Raw genomic sequence first — 17,748 nt, 5'->3', positions numbered from 1 at the left:
ATTAAAAAGTCAACGACGTCGTACATTAAAATATATTAAAATAAGGAGAGAGTACTAGATAAGAATGAGATCGTCATGGACAATGCGGTGTCGTGGCCTTCGTCTCCAGCCGGCCGGGCTTATCTCTAAGAGTCTGAGTGGTTTGTTTGTCGCGCACTTCGGTCCATGGAAGCATGGCCGGCGTACGTACTCGTACGTGTTCGTGTAACAGGTAGTACATGGGAAAGAATACGTGTTCGTACGTGTAGACTGCAATTGCACACCCAGCCAGCTAATTCATTCGCTTACCGCGGCACCAACCGAAATACCACAGTACACCCTGCCGTATAATTGCACAGGTGATGCTAACGGGCGGTTGATCGCCGCCCCTCCCCCTCCCCCTTACCCCTCTCTTCTTTTCTTCCATCATAAAATTTTTAAAAAAACACAAATTTTAGTTAAAAAAGAAAAAGAATATAATACTCTTATTTATGTACATAGATTTTATACCGTATACTTTACATGCATAAACTTTATGTATAGAAATATTTTATATATAAAATATTTAAATCTGAATTTGAATGTGAATCGGGTATATAAACTATTGACTTATAAACATTCGCTCTACAAACTTTAGGTGGATAAACTTTAAATGTGTAAACTTTAGGTGTATAAACTTACTAATAGAGGAAAAATATAAAATATTTAAATTCAAATTTAAATTTGAATCAGGTATATAAACTCTTGACTTATAAACATTCGCTCTACAAACTTTAGGTGGATAAACTTTAGATGTGTAAACTTTAAGTGTATAAACTTACTAAAAGAGGAAAAATATAAAATATTTGAATTTAAATTTGAATTTGAATTATTTGAATTGGGTATATAAATTTTTGACTTATAAACATTCACTTTATAAACTTTAGGTGGATAAATGTTAGATATATAAACTTTAGATGTATAAACTTAACAAAAGAGGAAAAGAAAAAAAAAGATCACCGCCAGCGATCAACCGCTCAATAGGAATTTCGATAATTGTACGTATATCTGAAGTATGTACTACAGATTCAGATTTATGTATGTGCATGTATACACATGACACTGTGCTTCATGAGCTATATATATCAATTGGACGTGGCTACACAGCTAGTGGTAGCTGGTTTGTCTAAACTAGCTACCACTTCATCTATGAGAGATCCTATCCACCTATATTTCAAATAAAATTTTCTCTTAAACTACTCATCCGATCTACAATCCGATTACACCGTTGTGTTTGTAACAATTAAATCTTTCTAGCAAGATCTCACACGATTATATTTTGATGAAAAATTGTAAATTACTTTTATAATATATCTAAATTACTTTTAGATTTCACTAAGTTACTTCTTAGACATATAAAAGTAAATTTAGTAAAGTCTAAAAGTAATTTACAAATATTAAATTTAGATAAAAAACAATTTATTTAAAATTTTACATGAAACAGGAATACAATAATATATCCACTAACAATGCGATACAATTAGCTAATACCGTTGAAATAACAAAACCTCTCTCATTTGAGTATCACACAAACCCTCGAACACGAATCCGGACATGACATGTGAGGTAAAAAACAAACCGGATATGACATGCAAGGTCATACTAGCCCATTCAAATATATGATTAACATCTAACTCTAATAAATCATCGATACGATACTTGCAATACACAAATTCAGTTAGCAAAACCTTTTATCCATTTTTTTTGTTTATCTCTATCCCTCAAAATATTTTTTTAACATAAATATAACCACAAAGAGAATGATATGCATAGTATGAGTGCGAGAAAAATAAGACAAAGTCTCTATCTCTATAATTTGTAGTATTTTTTTAGAAAATATTTAACCACACAACAGAAAGCAGAAAGAGATGCGTGTAGTAGATTTTGGTTTATTGCTACTTCTTCTCTGCAATGTTTCACTTCCTCTTATTTTTATATGTGGTTTAAACAAAACAAATCGTCATATCCATCGCATGATAAATAATATGTTTCCTTTATAATTTTTTCATAGTACTTAAAACATTATAAAATATTTTATTGTAAATATATAAAAATATATTATCACTAACAAAGTTTAATTTCAATACCAATAAACCCAACAATACAAAACTCAAAAATTACATATGTTTTTACAAATCTATTATTTATACAACGATTTCTGACATTTTCATATTTTACATCACATTTATTTATTTGTATTAAAACTAACTAGTTATAAATGTATCTTTAATTTGAAGATAGTGAAGTTATTTAAAGTGCATTATGACCACTAGATTCATGACAAATGTTACATTTTAAATGTATTAAATGTATTAAAACTAACTAGTTATAAATGTATCTTTAATTTTAATTATCTAACAAAAAATATGCATTTGAAGATAGTGAAGTTATTTAAAGTGCATTATGACCATTAGATTCATGACAAATGTTACATTTTAATTTACCTATAAAAATCATTGATAGAGTAAATTTTACTTTGGGTCACTTTTTATTAACGATGTTTTGTGAAGAAGTGGAATGATGGTGAAAACGAGGACGTCCATGAGCGGTGGCATAATAGGCCAGCCGTGAACACGGAGATATTAGTTGGCGGCGACGAAGGCAAGCCGGTGGGTGATGACGAGGACACCCAACAATGACAGCGTAATAGACCAACCGTAAAGGCGAAGACACTAGTTGGCGGCGGACGAGGCGGCCAGTCGGTGATGACAATGACGCCCAACAATCTCTTGTGGAGATTATGGGTATGAGGTGCCATATAGCTGGGCTATCCGACTAGTTATAGAGGATAGACTATGTATATAGAATATGTATAAGATTATGACTCGGGTATTACGTTTACTTGTGTATCAAGGAACGGCCTATAGTCCTGGTCTATTAAGATCTATCTATTATCTATCTATCTATCTATCTATTATATTATTAAAACAGCTTTGAAAGGAGGCACCATGTTCGCTTTGGGAGTTAGAAATTCCCACATTAATCGGAGAAAAAGAAAAAAAAAGAAAAGGAGAGTCCAAGTAGAAGCACAATTTAAGAATAGCAGAAATTCGGAATTAAAAATAGGCAACATTGAAAGAAGTTTCCACATAAGAACCCAATACGAGATTAATCAAAATTCGAAATAAAAATAAAATAAAATCTAAAATTAGAAAAGGAAAGGAGAGTCCAAGTAGAAATACAATTTAAAAATAGCTGAAATTCGGAATTAAAAAAAGCAATATTGAAAGAAGTTTCCATATAAAAACCCAATACGAGATTAATCACAATTAAAAATAAAAATAAAATAAAATCCAAAATTGGAAAAAGAAAATGAGAGTCCAAGTAGAAATACAATTTAAAAATAGGTAAAATTCGGAATTAAAAATAAGGAATTTTAAAAGAAGAGTCCATATAAGAACCCAATACGAGATTAATTAAAATTCAAAATAAAAATAAATAAATCCGAAATTAGCAAAAGAAAATAAAAGAAGAGTTCAAGTAGGAATACAATTTAAAATTAGCTGAAATTCGGAATTAAAAATAAGCAATATTGAAATAAGAATCCATAAAAGAACACAATATGAGATTAATTAAAATTTAGAATAAAAAATAAAATAATATCCAAAATTAGAAAAATTAAAAGAGAGTTCAAGTAGGAATACAATTTTGAAACAACTGAAGTTGAAAATAAAAAATAAAAACATTAAAAGAACACAATACGGTATTAACTTTTTTAAAAAAAATTCTGAAAATAGAAGAAAGAAAAATAATATTTCAATTAGGAATACAATTTATAAATAACTAAAATTTGTGATAAAAATAAAGATTATCGAAAGAAAAGACCATCTAAAACACATGACGAGATAAATTAAGAAACTGGCCTATAAAGGAGTAGAGTGGAGGCGGTTGATACGATATATAAAAACCGTTAATACACCAAATAGAATCCTAAGGACGATTAAAAGGATGGACGTCAGGCAGACCGTGAAGCAAACGAGTAAGGCGGTTGCCGGGACTTCTAGAAAGTAAAAAAAAAAATCCCCGTTGATAATCATATTCGATTTTTAAAATCTCAACGGCAATAAAAAGGTGAACCAGCGGGCGGGGTGTATAAGAGTATAGTTGCAGAACCATCGACGGTTGATGGGACTTCTAGAAAATAAGAAATGAATTCCAATAATAGTTATATTCGATTTTTAGAATCACAATAATAATAAAGAGTAGGCGACGAACGGGCTGTAGAGGGGTATAGTGGCATCGTTTGATGGGACTTCTAAAAATTATAAAAAATGAAACTACAAGTCCAATTTTTAAAGGTTCAGAACTTCTAAAAAGTAAAAAAAACCAATGATAATCATGTTCAATTTTAAAATCTCAATGACAATAAAGAAGGGAGGCAGTGGGTGAGACGTAGAAGAGTACAATGGCAAAGCCGCTGACGGTTTGGCGGGACTTCTAGAAAGTAAAACTGAACCAAGACGATAATTATGTTCGATTTTTAAAATCTCAATGACAATAAAGAGAAGAGACAGTGGATGGGTCATAGAGGAGTATAATGGCAACGTTTGACGGGACACCTAGAAATTATAAAAATGAAACCCAACGTGACAATAAACTCTAAAAATATAAAATCCAATTTTTAAAGGTTCCAAGAAGAATGAATAGAAATAGTGGTAGATCAAGCAAGCAAATAAAGAAGGAAATGATATAAGGGGTAGCAACTGGTGTGACTTTTAAAAACTATATAATTAGAAACACGAGGATGATAAGGTTTGGTCTTTCAAAGTCTTAAGACAATAAGATAGCTATTTAATAAATTTTAAGTAAAATTATACTAAAAAAATATATAATTTTGTTTAGGTGCTAGCCGCGCAATTGCACGGGCCACTCAGCTAGTTGTTGATTAAGTAAACTTAAAACGTATGGGGATAAATTTCTATCTTGTAATACTACTCATTTGCCTATATAAGGAGCGCAGGACATCCCTTTGGGTATTCACAACCAGATCATTAGATCAATACACAACTTGAGGATACAATTTCCGAAATAGGAGCTGAGTATTATCTCTTATTGAGATGGTCTGAAACCTGTCTAAATTCTTGTCTCCGCATATATCTATTTTCTTTTGCGCTATCTCTTTTATATTGCCGAATTTCGGTTTCGACACAGCCGAAAGAAAATTTCGTAGGACGGCCGTTCTACGGATAGGGGAAGGACCGCCGTTCTACCAAATTTTCTTCCGTCACAGCCACTGAACGAGCCATGACCCAACGAATCCCCAAGTTCCCAACGCGTCAAAAAAGGAGAAGGGACAGCAAACCAGGCAATGACACAGCTCAAAAAAGGAAAAAAGAAAAGAAAAGAAAGAGGAATATAGGGACACGAATTGCATCTTGTTGTTCCTATGGTTCTGCCACTTGTATTTCAGTTACAAGTTAAATGGGGCAAAAATTTTGGATACAGAAAGAATCATATATACCCAATCTTTTCTTTTTGTTTGTGTAAGGAGCTATGTCCAGTCTATACTCCTTGAATTTTCATTATCTAAAAAATATTGCTTCAATTCCTACACACATGTGGTGCTGACAAGCCTAAGTACGACTCGTTCGAGAATCGAGAGGCTCGTCGTCTCCAGCCTCTTTACGTGCTATCCGTGAGCTGAATATTATCACAAATTCGGTTCTTCTTGATTGTCACCCTCAACCTCAAGACAGGATGGACATGAATATCATCGACCACGTCGTAAGCGCAATGGCAGCAATCAGGTAAGTCCACAAACTGAGGCATGGTTCCTGGATCGAACAGATCACACACACACACAAGACACATGATCAGGTGATCAAGATCTTCCTAGAAGCATGGACAGAAACTTCAGAAATCAAGAGTGAAACTGCATGGGATTCAGGGACTACCGATGTTCATTGCAGGTGGCAGTGCGAACAGCATCATCAGCACGTAGCGGTACAATGGATCGTGTGGCAATAATCCAACCCCATAGGCAGCATGGACAACCGCCATCCCGATCAAGGGTTGGATCACGTAGCGGATGCAGACGATCGTGATGATCACCGTACGCTTCAGCCCTGCATGCACATGTTCATTATAGCACCACATTGTCAAATTATGTACTAATTAGACTTAAAAAATTCGTCTCGCAATTTACACGTATTCTGTGTAATTAGTTTTTTTCTACATTTAATATTACATCTATGTGACAAACATTCGATGTGACATAGTGTAAAATTTATGGCATTGATTTACTGCTGATTACTGTAACGATCAATCCCGTTCGTCCACGTTTAATCCAGCAGCTGAAAATCGTTCGAGGAAAAAAAATCCAACTTAACAGCTGAAAATGAAGAATGCATATTCTAGTTGCGGATACATTCCCCCGGCGGCGGTGGCTTTGGACCGATCCCATCGTTGATTCGGATTCGGGGAGCAACCGCGCGCGCAAGAGGGGAGGAGCGAGCGAGGATCATCAGGTTGGTTGGTTTCCGTCTCCGTTTCGCTTCGGAAGCGCTCTCCACGGTTCCCCCCTGATTTAAAGCTGGTCGGTCTTCACATTGGCACAGCTTCCCACCGCAATCTTGGAAAAATCTTGAGCGATCGAGTTGCGGGCGGTGGAGATGGTGGCCGACAAGTGGGCGCTGGAGAAGGCTCAGGCACTGCAAGATTTGGAGGAGGAATTCAACCAACAAACTGCAAAGATTCTCACCTGTTACCAACTACCTAAGCACCTCAGGCTGGATCTCCATGAGCAGCACCGCAATGACTACATGATGCCTGACGATCTCAGGCTCAAGTTCGTGAATGCCGTTTTCGAGGGCAATCCCAGGATGCTTGATCACGAAGAGAAGCTCAAGGCCCAGGCTCGCAAAGAAGCAGACAAGTTTTGGACGGAGGCGGCGGGGGCGGCGAACAAGGCGCAAGCCCTGCAAGACATGAAAGAGTGGTACAAGCAATTACTTTTTAATCATGCTTTTGACATAGAAGGCATACCTGAGCGCATCAAGGAGGCCTACATCAGGGAAATCAAGCTAGATGACGAGGAGCTGATGTTCAAGAACCATGTGGAGAAGAAATTCGGGATATGTAATCACGAAACAAGACTCCGGGTCCGAGCTTGGGAGGAATCGCAGCAGTTTCGGATCAAGACAATGGCCGATTATTGGGCAGCGAAGAAGCTTGCACGCCTTGCAAGATCTGGAAAAGGCACACATTCAGCGTTTCATGAACATATTTGACAAAATAGACATACCTGACTACGTCCAACAGGCCTACTTCCAGAAATACAAGGTACCTGATGATCTCCGGCTGCGCTACATAAACGATGTGGAGATTAAATTCAGGATGAGGATGCCTGATGATGAAGAGGAACCACCTAAGGGTTACATTTCGGAGGATTACAACAAGTTGAAGGCGCAGGCCTTACAAGATTTGGAGTACAAATTCAACCAACAGACTGCAAGGATTCTCAAGTGTTATGACCTACCTGAGCACATCAGGCTGGGTCTCCAGGAGCAACACTGCAATGACTACAAGGTGCCTGACAATCTCCGGGTCAAGTTCATAACTGCCGTTTTCAAGGGAAATTCCAGGATACTTGATCACAAGGGGGAGCTTAAGGTCCAGGCTCGGAAAGAAGCAGAGAAGTTTTGGATCGAGGAGGCGGCAACGGAGAAGAAGACACAAGCCGTACAAGATATGGAAGAGAGGTTCAAGCAACAATTTATCAAGCTTGGTTATGCCAGGAAAGGCATACCTGAGCATATCCAGGAGTACTACCTCACGGATTGTAAGTTACATGAAGATACCCTACTTAAGTTCAGGAATGATGTAGAGGAGAAATTCGGGATGCGTAACCACGAAATGCAACTCAAGATCCGGGCTTGGGAGAAAACACAGCAGTTTCGGATTGAGATGATGGCTGATAAACGGGCAGCGAAGAAGACAAAGGCACTGCAAGATATGGAGGAGAGATATATTCAGGATTTTATGAACATAGTTGACAAATTAGATGTACCTGAGTACTTCCAGCAGGCCTACTTCCAGAAATTTAAGGTACCTGACGACATCCGACTGCGTTACATAAATGATATCGAGGAGGAATTCAGGATGCTTGGTGACAAAGAGGGATATAAGGTTCACATTTGGGACAGTTTCAAGAAGTTGAAGTCCCTCATCACCTGTCATCTCTTGAGCGGCCGTGCTCCGCTAAAAACACGAATATTAGAGAAGAATCTAATATCAAATAAAAAGAAGCAGTGAGGCTTCAAATTCAGACCGGCTAGCCCACTAACTTGTGAAGCTAGCCAGAAGCTCGAAGGGATCGCTTCTGATCACTGTCCCAACCGAAACGCGTGATCTAGAAAACCCTCCAAGCAATTACTAAACAGTGCCATTTATCTGGCATACATTTCCATACATCCCTATGTAATCGATTGTTAAGTACTCCCTCCGTTTTAAAATGTTTGACACTGTTGACTTTTTAGTACGTGTTTGACCATTCGTCTTATTCAAAAAATTTAAGTAATTATTTATTTTTTTCATATCATTTGATTTATTGTTAAATATGCTTTCATGTACACATACAGTTTTACATATTTCACAATTTTTTTTAATAAGACGAACGGTTTAACACGTGCTAAAAAGTTAACGGTGTCAAACATTATGAAACGGAGGGAGTAGCAAATAGTGCTATTTAACATATCGGTTAGTAATAAGAAGTGATCTATTTGTGTGCTTTTATTGTGAATAAAGGGATGGCAGGAATTGAATAAAGGGTATGTGTGAAATCATCTGAGATAGTAGCTTGGGTGCTCTTAAAATCTGTGATACTGTGTATGTTATGCCGAAACAAGCTCTTCGATCTTCCTTCTAGTGCTTTGCTTTAAGTCTAGCTGTTTACAGTCTTTGTACTTAAAATTTTACTAGACTTTTGAGTGTATTTCTATATGCTGTGAGCCTGTTATAATCATGAATGCGCGGTGCTCACCGAATCCGAATCCGAATCGACGACGTACGGCGCCAGTGGCAAGGGGGAACTCCTGCTTGTTGTGGAGCATGTGGGTCAGCGGTGGAGTTGCCCATGGCCGCCACCCTGCCGGAAGCCGCGGTGATGGCTGTGCGGCCGTCCGCCCGAGCACGTGGCGGCGCAGACGTCGCGGAGGCGGAAGGGGAAGCTGTCGCTCTCGACGGCATCGACACCGAACACCCGACGCAGCGACGACCACTCCGCCAACCCCCGCCGGAACAGCGCCGCCACCCGCCCTTCCCGAGGCTCACCACCACGAACGCCAGCGCCGCGCCACCTCCGCCGTGTCAACCTACCCCGTTCAGCAGCGGCATAGGAGGCGGCGCCGGAGCGGATGGGGAGGAGCGGCATCATCGTCGGAGTCGCCGGAGGCTGTACCACGGGGCGACGCGCGTGGGTGCCTGGCCGCGGCGTCGCCGCTCCTCCCGCTTGCCAACAAGACCCGCGCGCGGCCGGCCGCCGACGAAAGCATGCGCACGCTGGAGTGGGAGACTGACACGAATTGCTGCTTTACTGTTCCTATGGTTTTGCCACTTGTATTTTCAGTTGCAAACCAAATGGACCAAAAACTTGGGATACATAAATAATCATGTACCCAATCTTTTCTTTTTGTGTGTATGAGGACCTATGCCTAGTCTATAATCCTTGAATCTATCTATTTATTATATTATTAAAGCAATAGAAAAAGAAGCTTCCATGTTCACTCTTAGGACCTAGAAATTCTCATATTAATCGGAGAAAAAGAAAAATAAGAGTCCATGTACAAATATAATTTTAAAATAGCTGAAATCCGGAAATAAAAAAAGAATTATTGGAAGAGGAAAATAGAGTCCATACAAGAATACATTTTAGAACTAACTAAAATTCGGAATTAAAAAAAGAAAAACTAAAACTAGAGTTTAGAGTCCATATAAAAATACAATTTCGAAATAACTAAAATTCAAAATAAAAAATATTGGAAGAAGAGTTTAGAGTCCATAAATAACTTAAATACGGAATTAAAAAGAAATATTAAAAGATGAGCTAGAGTCTATATAAAAAAACCAATTAGAATTAACAGAAATTCAAAATTAAAAAAAAAGAATATTGGAAGAGAAGAATAGAGTCTGAATACAATTTAGAACTAAGTGAAATTCGGAATTAAAAAACATGAAAAAACTAGAGGTTAGATTCCATATAGAAATACAATTTAGAAATAACTAAAATTTGAAATAGAAAAATGAATATTGCAAAGAAGAGTTAAGAGTCCATATATGATTAGGAGTATAATTTAGAAATAACTAAAATTTAAAATTAAAAAATATATATTTAAAGATAAGTTTTAGAGTTCATATAAAAATACAATAAGAAATAACAGAAAATCAGAATTAAGAAATAAAAAATTGAAAGAGTATACAAGAGTCTGTGTAGGTATACAATTCTAAAAGTCGAATTGTCACGCCCCAAACTAGCTCCAGACGGGAACTACCGTGAGAAGCTCCAAATTAACCGGTAAGCCAATACCAGTCCCAAGAAACCACGTTGGTATCATAGGAAGATAGAATATCACAACATCAGCGGTCTCTTAATTAAGAGTAGTTTTACAGTCATGTTGAGGCTACGGGTAGACCTCGAGCTCACAAGTGCATTACAAAAGAGAAAACGGAAATGAAGACTGCCCCACGGCCACAAGCATGACTTGGGAACACCTCGTCAAAATTGCTTAAAGCCAGACTGCTCCTGGAAGAACCGGATTATTTATGTAGAGCAAGGGTGAGTACAGGGTGTACTCAGCAAGTCATCGAAATTAAGTGCTTATTGCAAGCTTCATAGAAAGATTGTTTGTTTTTGCATACGATTTTGTTTAAAACTTTTTCAAATGTTTCTAAGAGAGTGCTTCTCAACAACGCGGACACGACAGTGCACCATGCCCGGTCGGAGTAGTACAATGTATCAATCTTTAACAGATCAAGAGTTGGCCCCCTGCCAAACGATTTGGATGGCCTCCCTGGCCCAGCTAATCACATCAGCCACAGTCAAAAGCAACGTGTTCCAGCCCACCATAGCAATTTCACAAGCAGTAGTCGAATCAAAACTACGCTAAGGAATCACCTCACATCCACCAATGACCGAGGACCGAGGGCGGCTAATCGCGGGGAGAGACGTGGCGCCGAGGGAGGCTAGCAACGGCGAGCTGCGGCGGCCGACGGTGGGCTAATTAACACCTAAAGGAGAGAGGGAAAAGGGAGTCGGAGCGGCGAGGGGTACCGAGAGGGGTGGCACTGCGAAGAGGGCTGAAGGCGCGGGATGTGATCGCCTCGGCCTCGGGTCGGGGAAGGGGAAGGAGAGGAGTGGCCGGAGTCCGTGTCAAGCGCCTCCAAGAGCATTGGCTCCTCCGGCGCACTTGACGATGGTGGACGACGGCGTGGGAGTGACGGCGGCGGATTTTGGTGCTGGAGCTCGGCGGCGAAAAGGGAAGCGGCCGAACGAGAGGAGAGGCGTGGGTTTTATAGGCGCTGTATGATGGTGGAACGGGGAGGGCAGTTCGTAGATAGGCGGTGGAGGCGCGCGGCATGTTGGCACTAGGAGACAAGAGTGATAGAGGTGACGCGAGCAGTGGTCAGGAAAAGGAAAAGGAGACGGTGAGGGAAAGCGAAATTTCTTCGCGTCTGGCGCCCGCGCGCTCCCGCGCCATCCCCACCACGCACCCCACCACACGTGTCGCTGCAACGAATCACCCGCATATTACGGAAGCGCTTTATTAAGGAAATCCGTTTTATTTTTTGTACCACCAACAATGTTTCAATAAATGTACTTGTGATATTTCAGTATGTATGGATCAAATGTTGCAGTGAATTGAAACATCCTTTCGTTATTTGCTGAAACATTGTTTTTATATAGGGTGAAACAACGCCCGATTTTTTTGGAAACCGTTGTTTCATACGTTGTAGTAAAATGTTTAATGAGGTGATTTGGTTGTATTTCAGTTTTTACAAGATTGAAACATCTTCGATCTACTTAGTGAAATATTTCCGATCTACTTGGTAGAACAGCGCCCGATTTTTACCAAAAAATCGGGCGCTCGATCTCTAGTTGCATCCGAGGGAAAGCAGCTTGGTCCCTTGCCATATTGGGGAAAAGGGAGAGGGAGGAGGAGGTGGTGGAGAGCTGTGGCTGCTGCTTTTTTTTTATGCATGCGGCAGAGTGCGGGGCCGGGTAGATGACGCCAGTGATGATGGCAAAAGGGAGGGTGGCTGGCTCGGCGCCGAGCGGAGACATACGGCGGCGGCGACCGGGTGGTCGGCCACGACGCTCACGCGCGGGAGTCAGCGGCGAGGCGAAAAATAAAAAAGGCACCGGTGGCAACACGCGGCGAGAGAGAGAGAGAGAGCTCTTCCTTCGAGCGGGAACGTGAGGGGAATAGGCCGAAAGGGAAAAATGGGCCGAGCAAGGGAGATTCGGCCCAATGACCAAGAGGGAGTGTAATAGACTTTTACAAGGAAAATTTGATTTGGAGGGTTTATAGAGTAGGATTTGATTTCGGATTCGGAATTGGGATAGAGAGATAGAGAGTGAGATCTTGGCGCACACAGACACAACAGGACCACAACCAAAGAACGAGTTTTGAAAATTAGGGTTTTTATTGAATTGTTAAGTATTTCCTACCAACGCCACGACTGATGTGCGTTACACCAGTCTAAGTCCATATAGGAGTACAGTTTAGAAATAAGTAAAATTTCAAATAAAAAAAGAATATTTAGAGAAGACGATAGACTATTAAGTCCATATAAGAAGAGTATAATTTAGAAATAACAAAATTTCGAACTACAAAATTAGAAATTTAATAAAGTGAGGATGATTGGGAGTAGAGTGTAGAGTCCATATAAAAAATACAATTTTGAAATAACTGAAAAAAATAAAAATATTTTTTAATATGTTAAAAAAATTATATGTTATCTACGCGGGCCACCATGCTATTTTTCATTATCTAAAAAAAATACTGATTCAATTTCTATACACGTGTGGACGTGTGGTGCTCATGGGCAAGCCTCAGTTTCGGCTCTTTCGGAGAGGCTCATTGTCTCCGGCTTCTTTACATTTTATCCGTGAGCTGAATCATTCCAGCTAAACCAATATTGCCACAAAGTTGGTTCTTCTTGTCACCCTCAACGTCAAGACAGGATGGACATGAATATCGTCGACCACGTCGTGAGTGCAATGGCAGCAATCAGGTAAGTCCACAAGAAGATCACTGAGCATTCCTCTTGACCAACATCAAACAGCTGAGCCATGGTTCCTGGATCGAACAGATCACACACACACAAGACACATGATCAGGTGATCAAGATCTTCCTAGAAGCATGGACAGAAGAAACTTCAGAAATCAGAATGAAACTGCATGGGATTCAGGGGCTACCGATGTTCATTGCAGGTGGCAGCGCGAACTGCATCATCAGCACGTAGCGGTACAATGGATCTTGTGGCAAGAATCCAACCCCATAGGCAGCATGGACAACCGCCATCCCGATCAAGGGTTGGATCACGTAGCGTATGCAGACGATCGTGATGATCACCGTACGCTTCAGCACCGACTTCCGTAGCCCTGCATGCACATACATTCAGAGAAGTTCAGAAAACTCACAAGATGATGCAGTTAATTTCCATATCATTAGTTCATGAGTAATTAACACCTACCTTGTGTCAGATTCCCCCCTAGGATTAGGGTGATGCAAGGAATCGTGCCATTGCTGAAAGACAAACGAACCGTGAGTAAAGGCTGAGGAAACACTTGAAATATGCTGTTTAAGGCAGACAGAAATGGAGAAACCTAACATGTAAATGCTCACTCACCCCATTAGTTGGAGGGACTCCTGGATGACTCTCAGTGGGGCGCCATTGCCGATGACAAGAGATTTCAACCATGGGACTAGGCCAACAACAAATCCAAGTATCTGAAACAACAACACAAAGACAACTTCAGTGCAATCAGTTGACACTGCCAATATGAGCAATGAGCATTGATATCAACTTGATGTGATGAAAATGGTGTAACTGGTTTTGGCAGGAACATACTGCAGATACAGTTGGTGGTGCCATCAGCTCCTCGACAACCTGGTGGACGGTTTCCTTCAGGTTTGTCCAGAATCCTCCTTTGTTAGCAATCTCTCTCTCGCAAGTCAGAAGTGGAGCTTCCTGCATTTCTGACAAATCAGTTTTCTCTGAAGATTTGCATGGAACGAACCAGACAATGGTGCACTGGACTGACCATTAATTAGTCGACTTACCATTTGGTTCTCTTCATTGTGTTCAGGAGCCAGTTTAGCTGACACCAGAAGAGCCGCCTCCTCATCAGCGTAAGCAGTTTCACCGTCTAATTTTACTTGATCATGACCTTGTGCAGGATGATGCTCTTCATCGCTGTCGGCCGGGCACTGGATGCTTTTGGACTGCATCTTGTGGTACATTTTGCCTGCCTTCTGCATGAGGCTGTATGTATGTGTCCATATGAATAAGCCACCAAGCTGCAGATACAGAGTGAACGATCAATTCTGTTATTCAACTGAATGAAAAAGGCACACGATAATTCAGTGAATGCGAGATGCAGAAATATAATTTTGCTTACAGCCATGGATAATGATGAGTAGGAGAGCCCACGAGAGCGGCAAAGGCTCCGGTCTTTTCCGAACGGGTTGCCGTCTTCGTCACAGACTGCTGGAACAATGATCAAGAGCAAGTTGCCAAGATTTCCTGCGTTTTATTTTTGTTAGTTGAAGCACTGTAAATACTACTCCCTCCGTTTCGAAATGTTTAACGCCGTTGACTTTTTAGCACATATTTGACCGTTCGTCTTATTAAAAAAATTAAGTAATTATTAATTCTTTTCCTATCATTTGATTCATTGATAAATATATTTTTATGTAGGCATATAATTTTACATATTTCACAAAAGTTTTTGAATAAAACGAACGGTTAAATATGTGCTAAAAAGTCAACGGTGTCAAACATTTCGAAACGGATGGAGTATTATGTATCTCCGGAGTAGGAAACTGAACCTGCTGAACAGAAGGCAATGATCATTCCTCGGAAATGCTGTGGTGGTTTCAGGATTTTACATGCTATCCAGCCTAGAGTGCCACCAACAATGAATGTGATTCCTATATTAACTGGCATAAACCACCTGCATGATAAAGGCTTCTGTTAGTCCAGTTGGGTTACCCTGCAAACAGAAACTGAAGCTAGATCTTATATGCCCTGCCTCTGAATGAAAAGATGACTTGTGTAACATTGTTTAGTGTTCTAAAGGTACTAGTAGTCTAGTACTATGTCATTTCAAACAGGAATTCTTTTAAAATTCAGAAGAGTCCACACTTCAAAAAATTCAGAAAAGTCTGACTGAGCTGCTTTGTAGTAACCGCATATATATAAAGTATAAACTCACCAAGAAATGACGTCAGAAAGTGTGACCGTCTTAGCCAGGCTAGCAAACATCAGGGATGGTGTGAAGACAGTGAAAACAACCTGTTAGAAATCTCAACAGGTTTAGCCAGAGACAATACCAGATTAATTTGCATTGAACAGTGATGTGCTAATGAGAGCTCGCCTTGTTCATATCCCTTAGAGCGCTTGAGGTTAGAATTTTGCTGTAACCAGAAGCGAGAAAAGCTCCAATAACACCTATGAGTAGGACTTGAACGATTGGCATAGAAGCCACAAGAAGCAATGACAAGAAGCCCATCTTTTCTGATGCTGGATTAAACTCTCCTTTTCTGGAAATGTTTCCGATGTCTTGTGATTAGTCCTCAGGAGATGATTCAAAGTTAGTGGTTACAGTGACATGAGTAGTATTCTAAGGTTCTGAATTCAAATCTCCTATGGTGCGAATTTCAGATTGGATTGTTTGCGGGGCTAAGTTCCCTATTTCAATGGCCATATATATCCGGTTAGATGTAGAGGCCGGGTAAAAAATACCCTTCTCTAAAAAAATAATAAAAAAAAGATGATTCAAAGTTCTTCAGGGCTCGTACACCCTGCTAAGATAATCGATCAATAAAGAAATGAAACGTTTAGATTTCTTAGTCACATACATTAGTTATTTTTTTATTTAAAAAAAGAAAAAGAAAAGGAGTATGGGAACCGTATGAGAACTTCAGGAACGCAATTGAGTACTACTAATACAGTTATTAATATTCCATTTTTATTTATATTTTTTTCTTCCATCTTCTAGCATGTGTTAGTTAATTTGAAAATGACATATCCACATTGCTTGCACTGTTCTTGGTCATCGTCTCCTACAAGAGGGTGAAAGACGTGAAGCTCGAGCACACTGAACAAGTCAATGTTGCTGGGCACAACACCTCCTTTTACGGAATGATTGCAAGGTCCCAAAAAAGAAAGAAAATGGAAACTTAAATATCAGAGAATATTGTTGTCCACTGATGAGGCATTGAACTACAATTTTTTATTCTCAGGCCAGCGATAGAACCGTATAGAGCTGGAAGTTTCTTTATACTTCGTTCATGTATACAGAAACCATTTTAGCAGGAACCTAGCTGTCAAATTAGCACTTTAGCAGATTTACAAGAACAATGACAAGTTCAAAAAAGAAAAAAGAACGCACGCATTCATGTAAACAAGAAAAAGGAAAGAATGGCTTGGTTTCAAAAAGAGAAAAAAAAGAAAAAGGAAAGAATGCTAATGCAAAGCCAGCCGTTAATTACAGTCCTAATCTGACAGCAGTTACCAGAAACTGCATCTTCAGTACTCGTAGCTGGAAACATCATGCAGCTCAAAACAGCCAGCTCATTGCCTCAAGTTGCTCGACAGGAAGCAAAGTTTGAGAACTAATTGCAAGACTAGGCAACACCAAATCAACGAGGCAAAGCGAGGAAGAAGAAAGAAGAAGAGAAAAAAATGCACAAGAAAACATAACTAGCTAGCTTCCTCCAAAGAAGCAGGAGGGCAGACGAATCATGCTCCAGACGATCTCCGTGGCAATCGGAGCTAAGCTAAAATCTAGCTTAGCTTTCTACCAGCTCCCAAAATCAAGGAGAACGCGAGACAGAGGACAAAACATGGGAAGAACTCAAAGTCAGTCAGAAAGCAGAAGCTGACCTGAATGGGCGCAGACGGTGGAGAGCTAGCTAGCTTGAGGTTGGGTAATGGAATCAATCGATCCACCTGAAATGCATTATAATTAGTTGGGAAGGAAGCCGCTTATATACGTAGGAGAGAAGAGGAGAGCTAGCTAGGAGAGAGAGCGTGTTCAAACACGCAGCCGCTGCGGCTGCTGCGAGAGAAGGGAGAAGATGAGGCCTACACCGCATCCACCCCCGGGGAGCCAGCCAACTCAGCCAGCATCCGTCCTTGTCATCTCTCTGTCCCAGTCGTCATCAGTGATCGATCGTCTTCGCCGCTGCATGTTGCAATTGCAAATGCAAATGCTGCTGTTTCCTTCCTAATTCCGCGCGCCCTGTCGCTACCCTGTACAATTTGCACGAGCCATCATTGATTGATTGATTGGCCCTTGTAATTTTCTACTCCATGCAAGCAGCCATCCTTAAGTTTTATTATTACCTCTTCTCTTATCTCTCTATAACTCTATTGACCACGCATGTTCCTATCGGTATATCCCTTTTTCTACCTTTTCCTTCCTTTTGGCACCGTGGTGACGTGGAGGTCTCTGAATGGGATACTCTACTGGCACTGCTGCTCTGATTATCCTTTTACTGTTT

General features: G+C 40.1%; 2 protein-coding genes and 1 pseudogene across 2 annotated transcripts; 1 reads left to right on the top strand and 2 right to left on the bottom strand.

Moving 5' to 3' along the window:
- Positions 1 to 5,184: 5,184 nt before the first annotated feature.
- On the bottom strand, positions 5,185 to 9,516 carry LOC127784208 (protein PIN-LIKES 7-like). Its single transcript, XM_052311398.1, has 3 exons — positions 8,999 to 9,516; positions 5,913 to 6,083; positions 5,185 to 5,792 (listed from the first exon to the last, which is right to left on the bottom strand). The coding sequence occupies exons 1-3, from the start codon at positions 9,066 to 9,068 to the stop codon at positions 5,641 to 5,643; spliced, it is 393 nt and encodes a 130-aa protein (XP_052167358.1). The 5' UTR covers positions 9,069 to 9,516; the 3' UTR covers positions 5,185 to 5,640.
- Positions 6,589 to 8,597, top strand: LOC127784207 (uncharacterized; annotated as a pseudogene).
- A 3,122-nt stretch (positions 9,517 to 12,638) lies between the features above and the next one.
- LOC127783574 (protein PIN-LIKES 7-like) lies at positions 12,639 to 17,318 on the bottom strand. The gene is made up of 11 exons (XM_052310760.1): positions 17,129 to 17,318; positions 15,618 to 15,783; positions 15,456 to 15,535; positions 15,070 to 15,194; positions 14,640 to 14,764; positions 14,302 to 14,538; positions 14,090 to 14,209; positions 13,868 to 13,968; positions 13,712 to 13,764; positions 13,434 to 13,619; positions 12,639 to 13,313 (listed from the first exon to the last, which is right to left on the bottom strand). Exons 2-11 carry the CDS (start codon positions 15,750 to 15,752, stop codon positions 13,189 to 13,191), a joined length of 1,287 nt encoding a protein of 428 aa, XP_052166720.1. The 5' UTR covers positions 15,753 to 15,783; positions 17,129 to 17,318; the 3' UTR covers positions 12,639 to 13,188.
- Positions 17,319 to 17,748: the final 430 nt, after the last annotated feature.

This window comes from Oryza glaberrima, chromosome 9 (assembly GCF_000147395.1).
Source record: "Oryza glaberrima chromosome 9, OglaRS2, whole genome shotgun sequence".
Classification (NCBI taxonomy): domain Eukaryota; kingdom Viridiplantae; phylum Streptophyta; class Magnoliopsida; order Poales; family Poaceae; genus Oryza; species Oryza glaberrima.
This window is presented reverse-complemented; position numbering and strand designations above follow the sequence as displayed.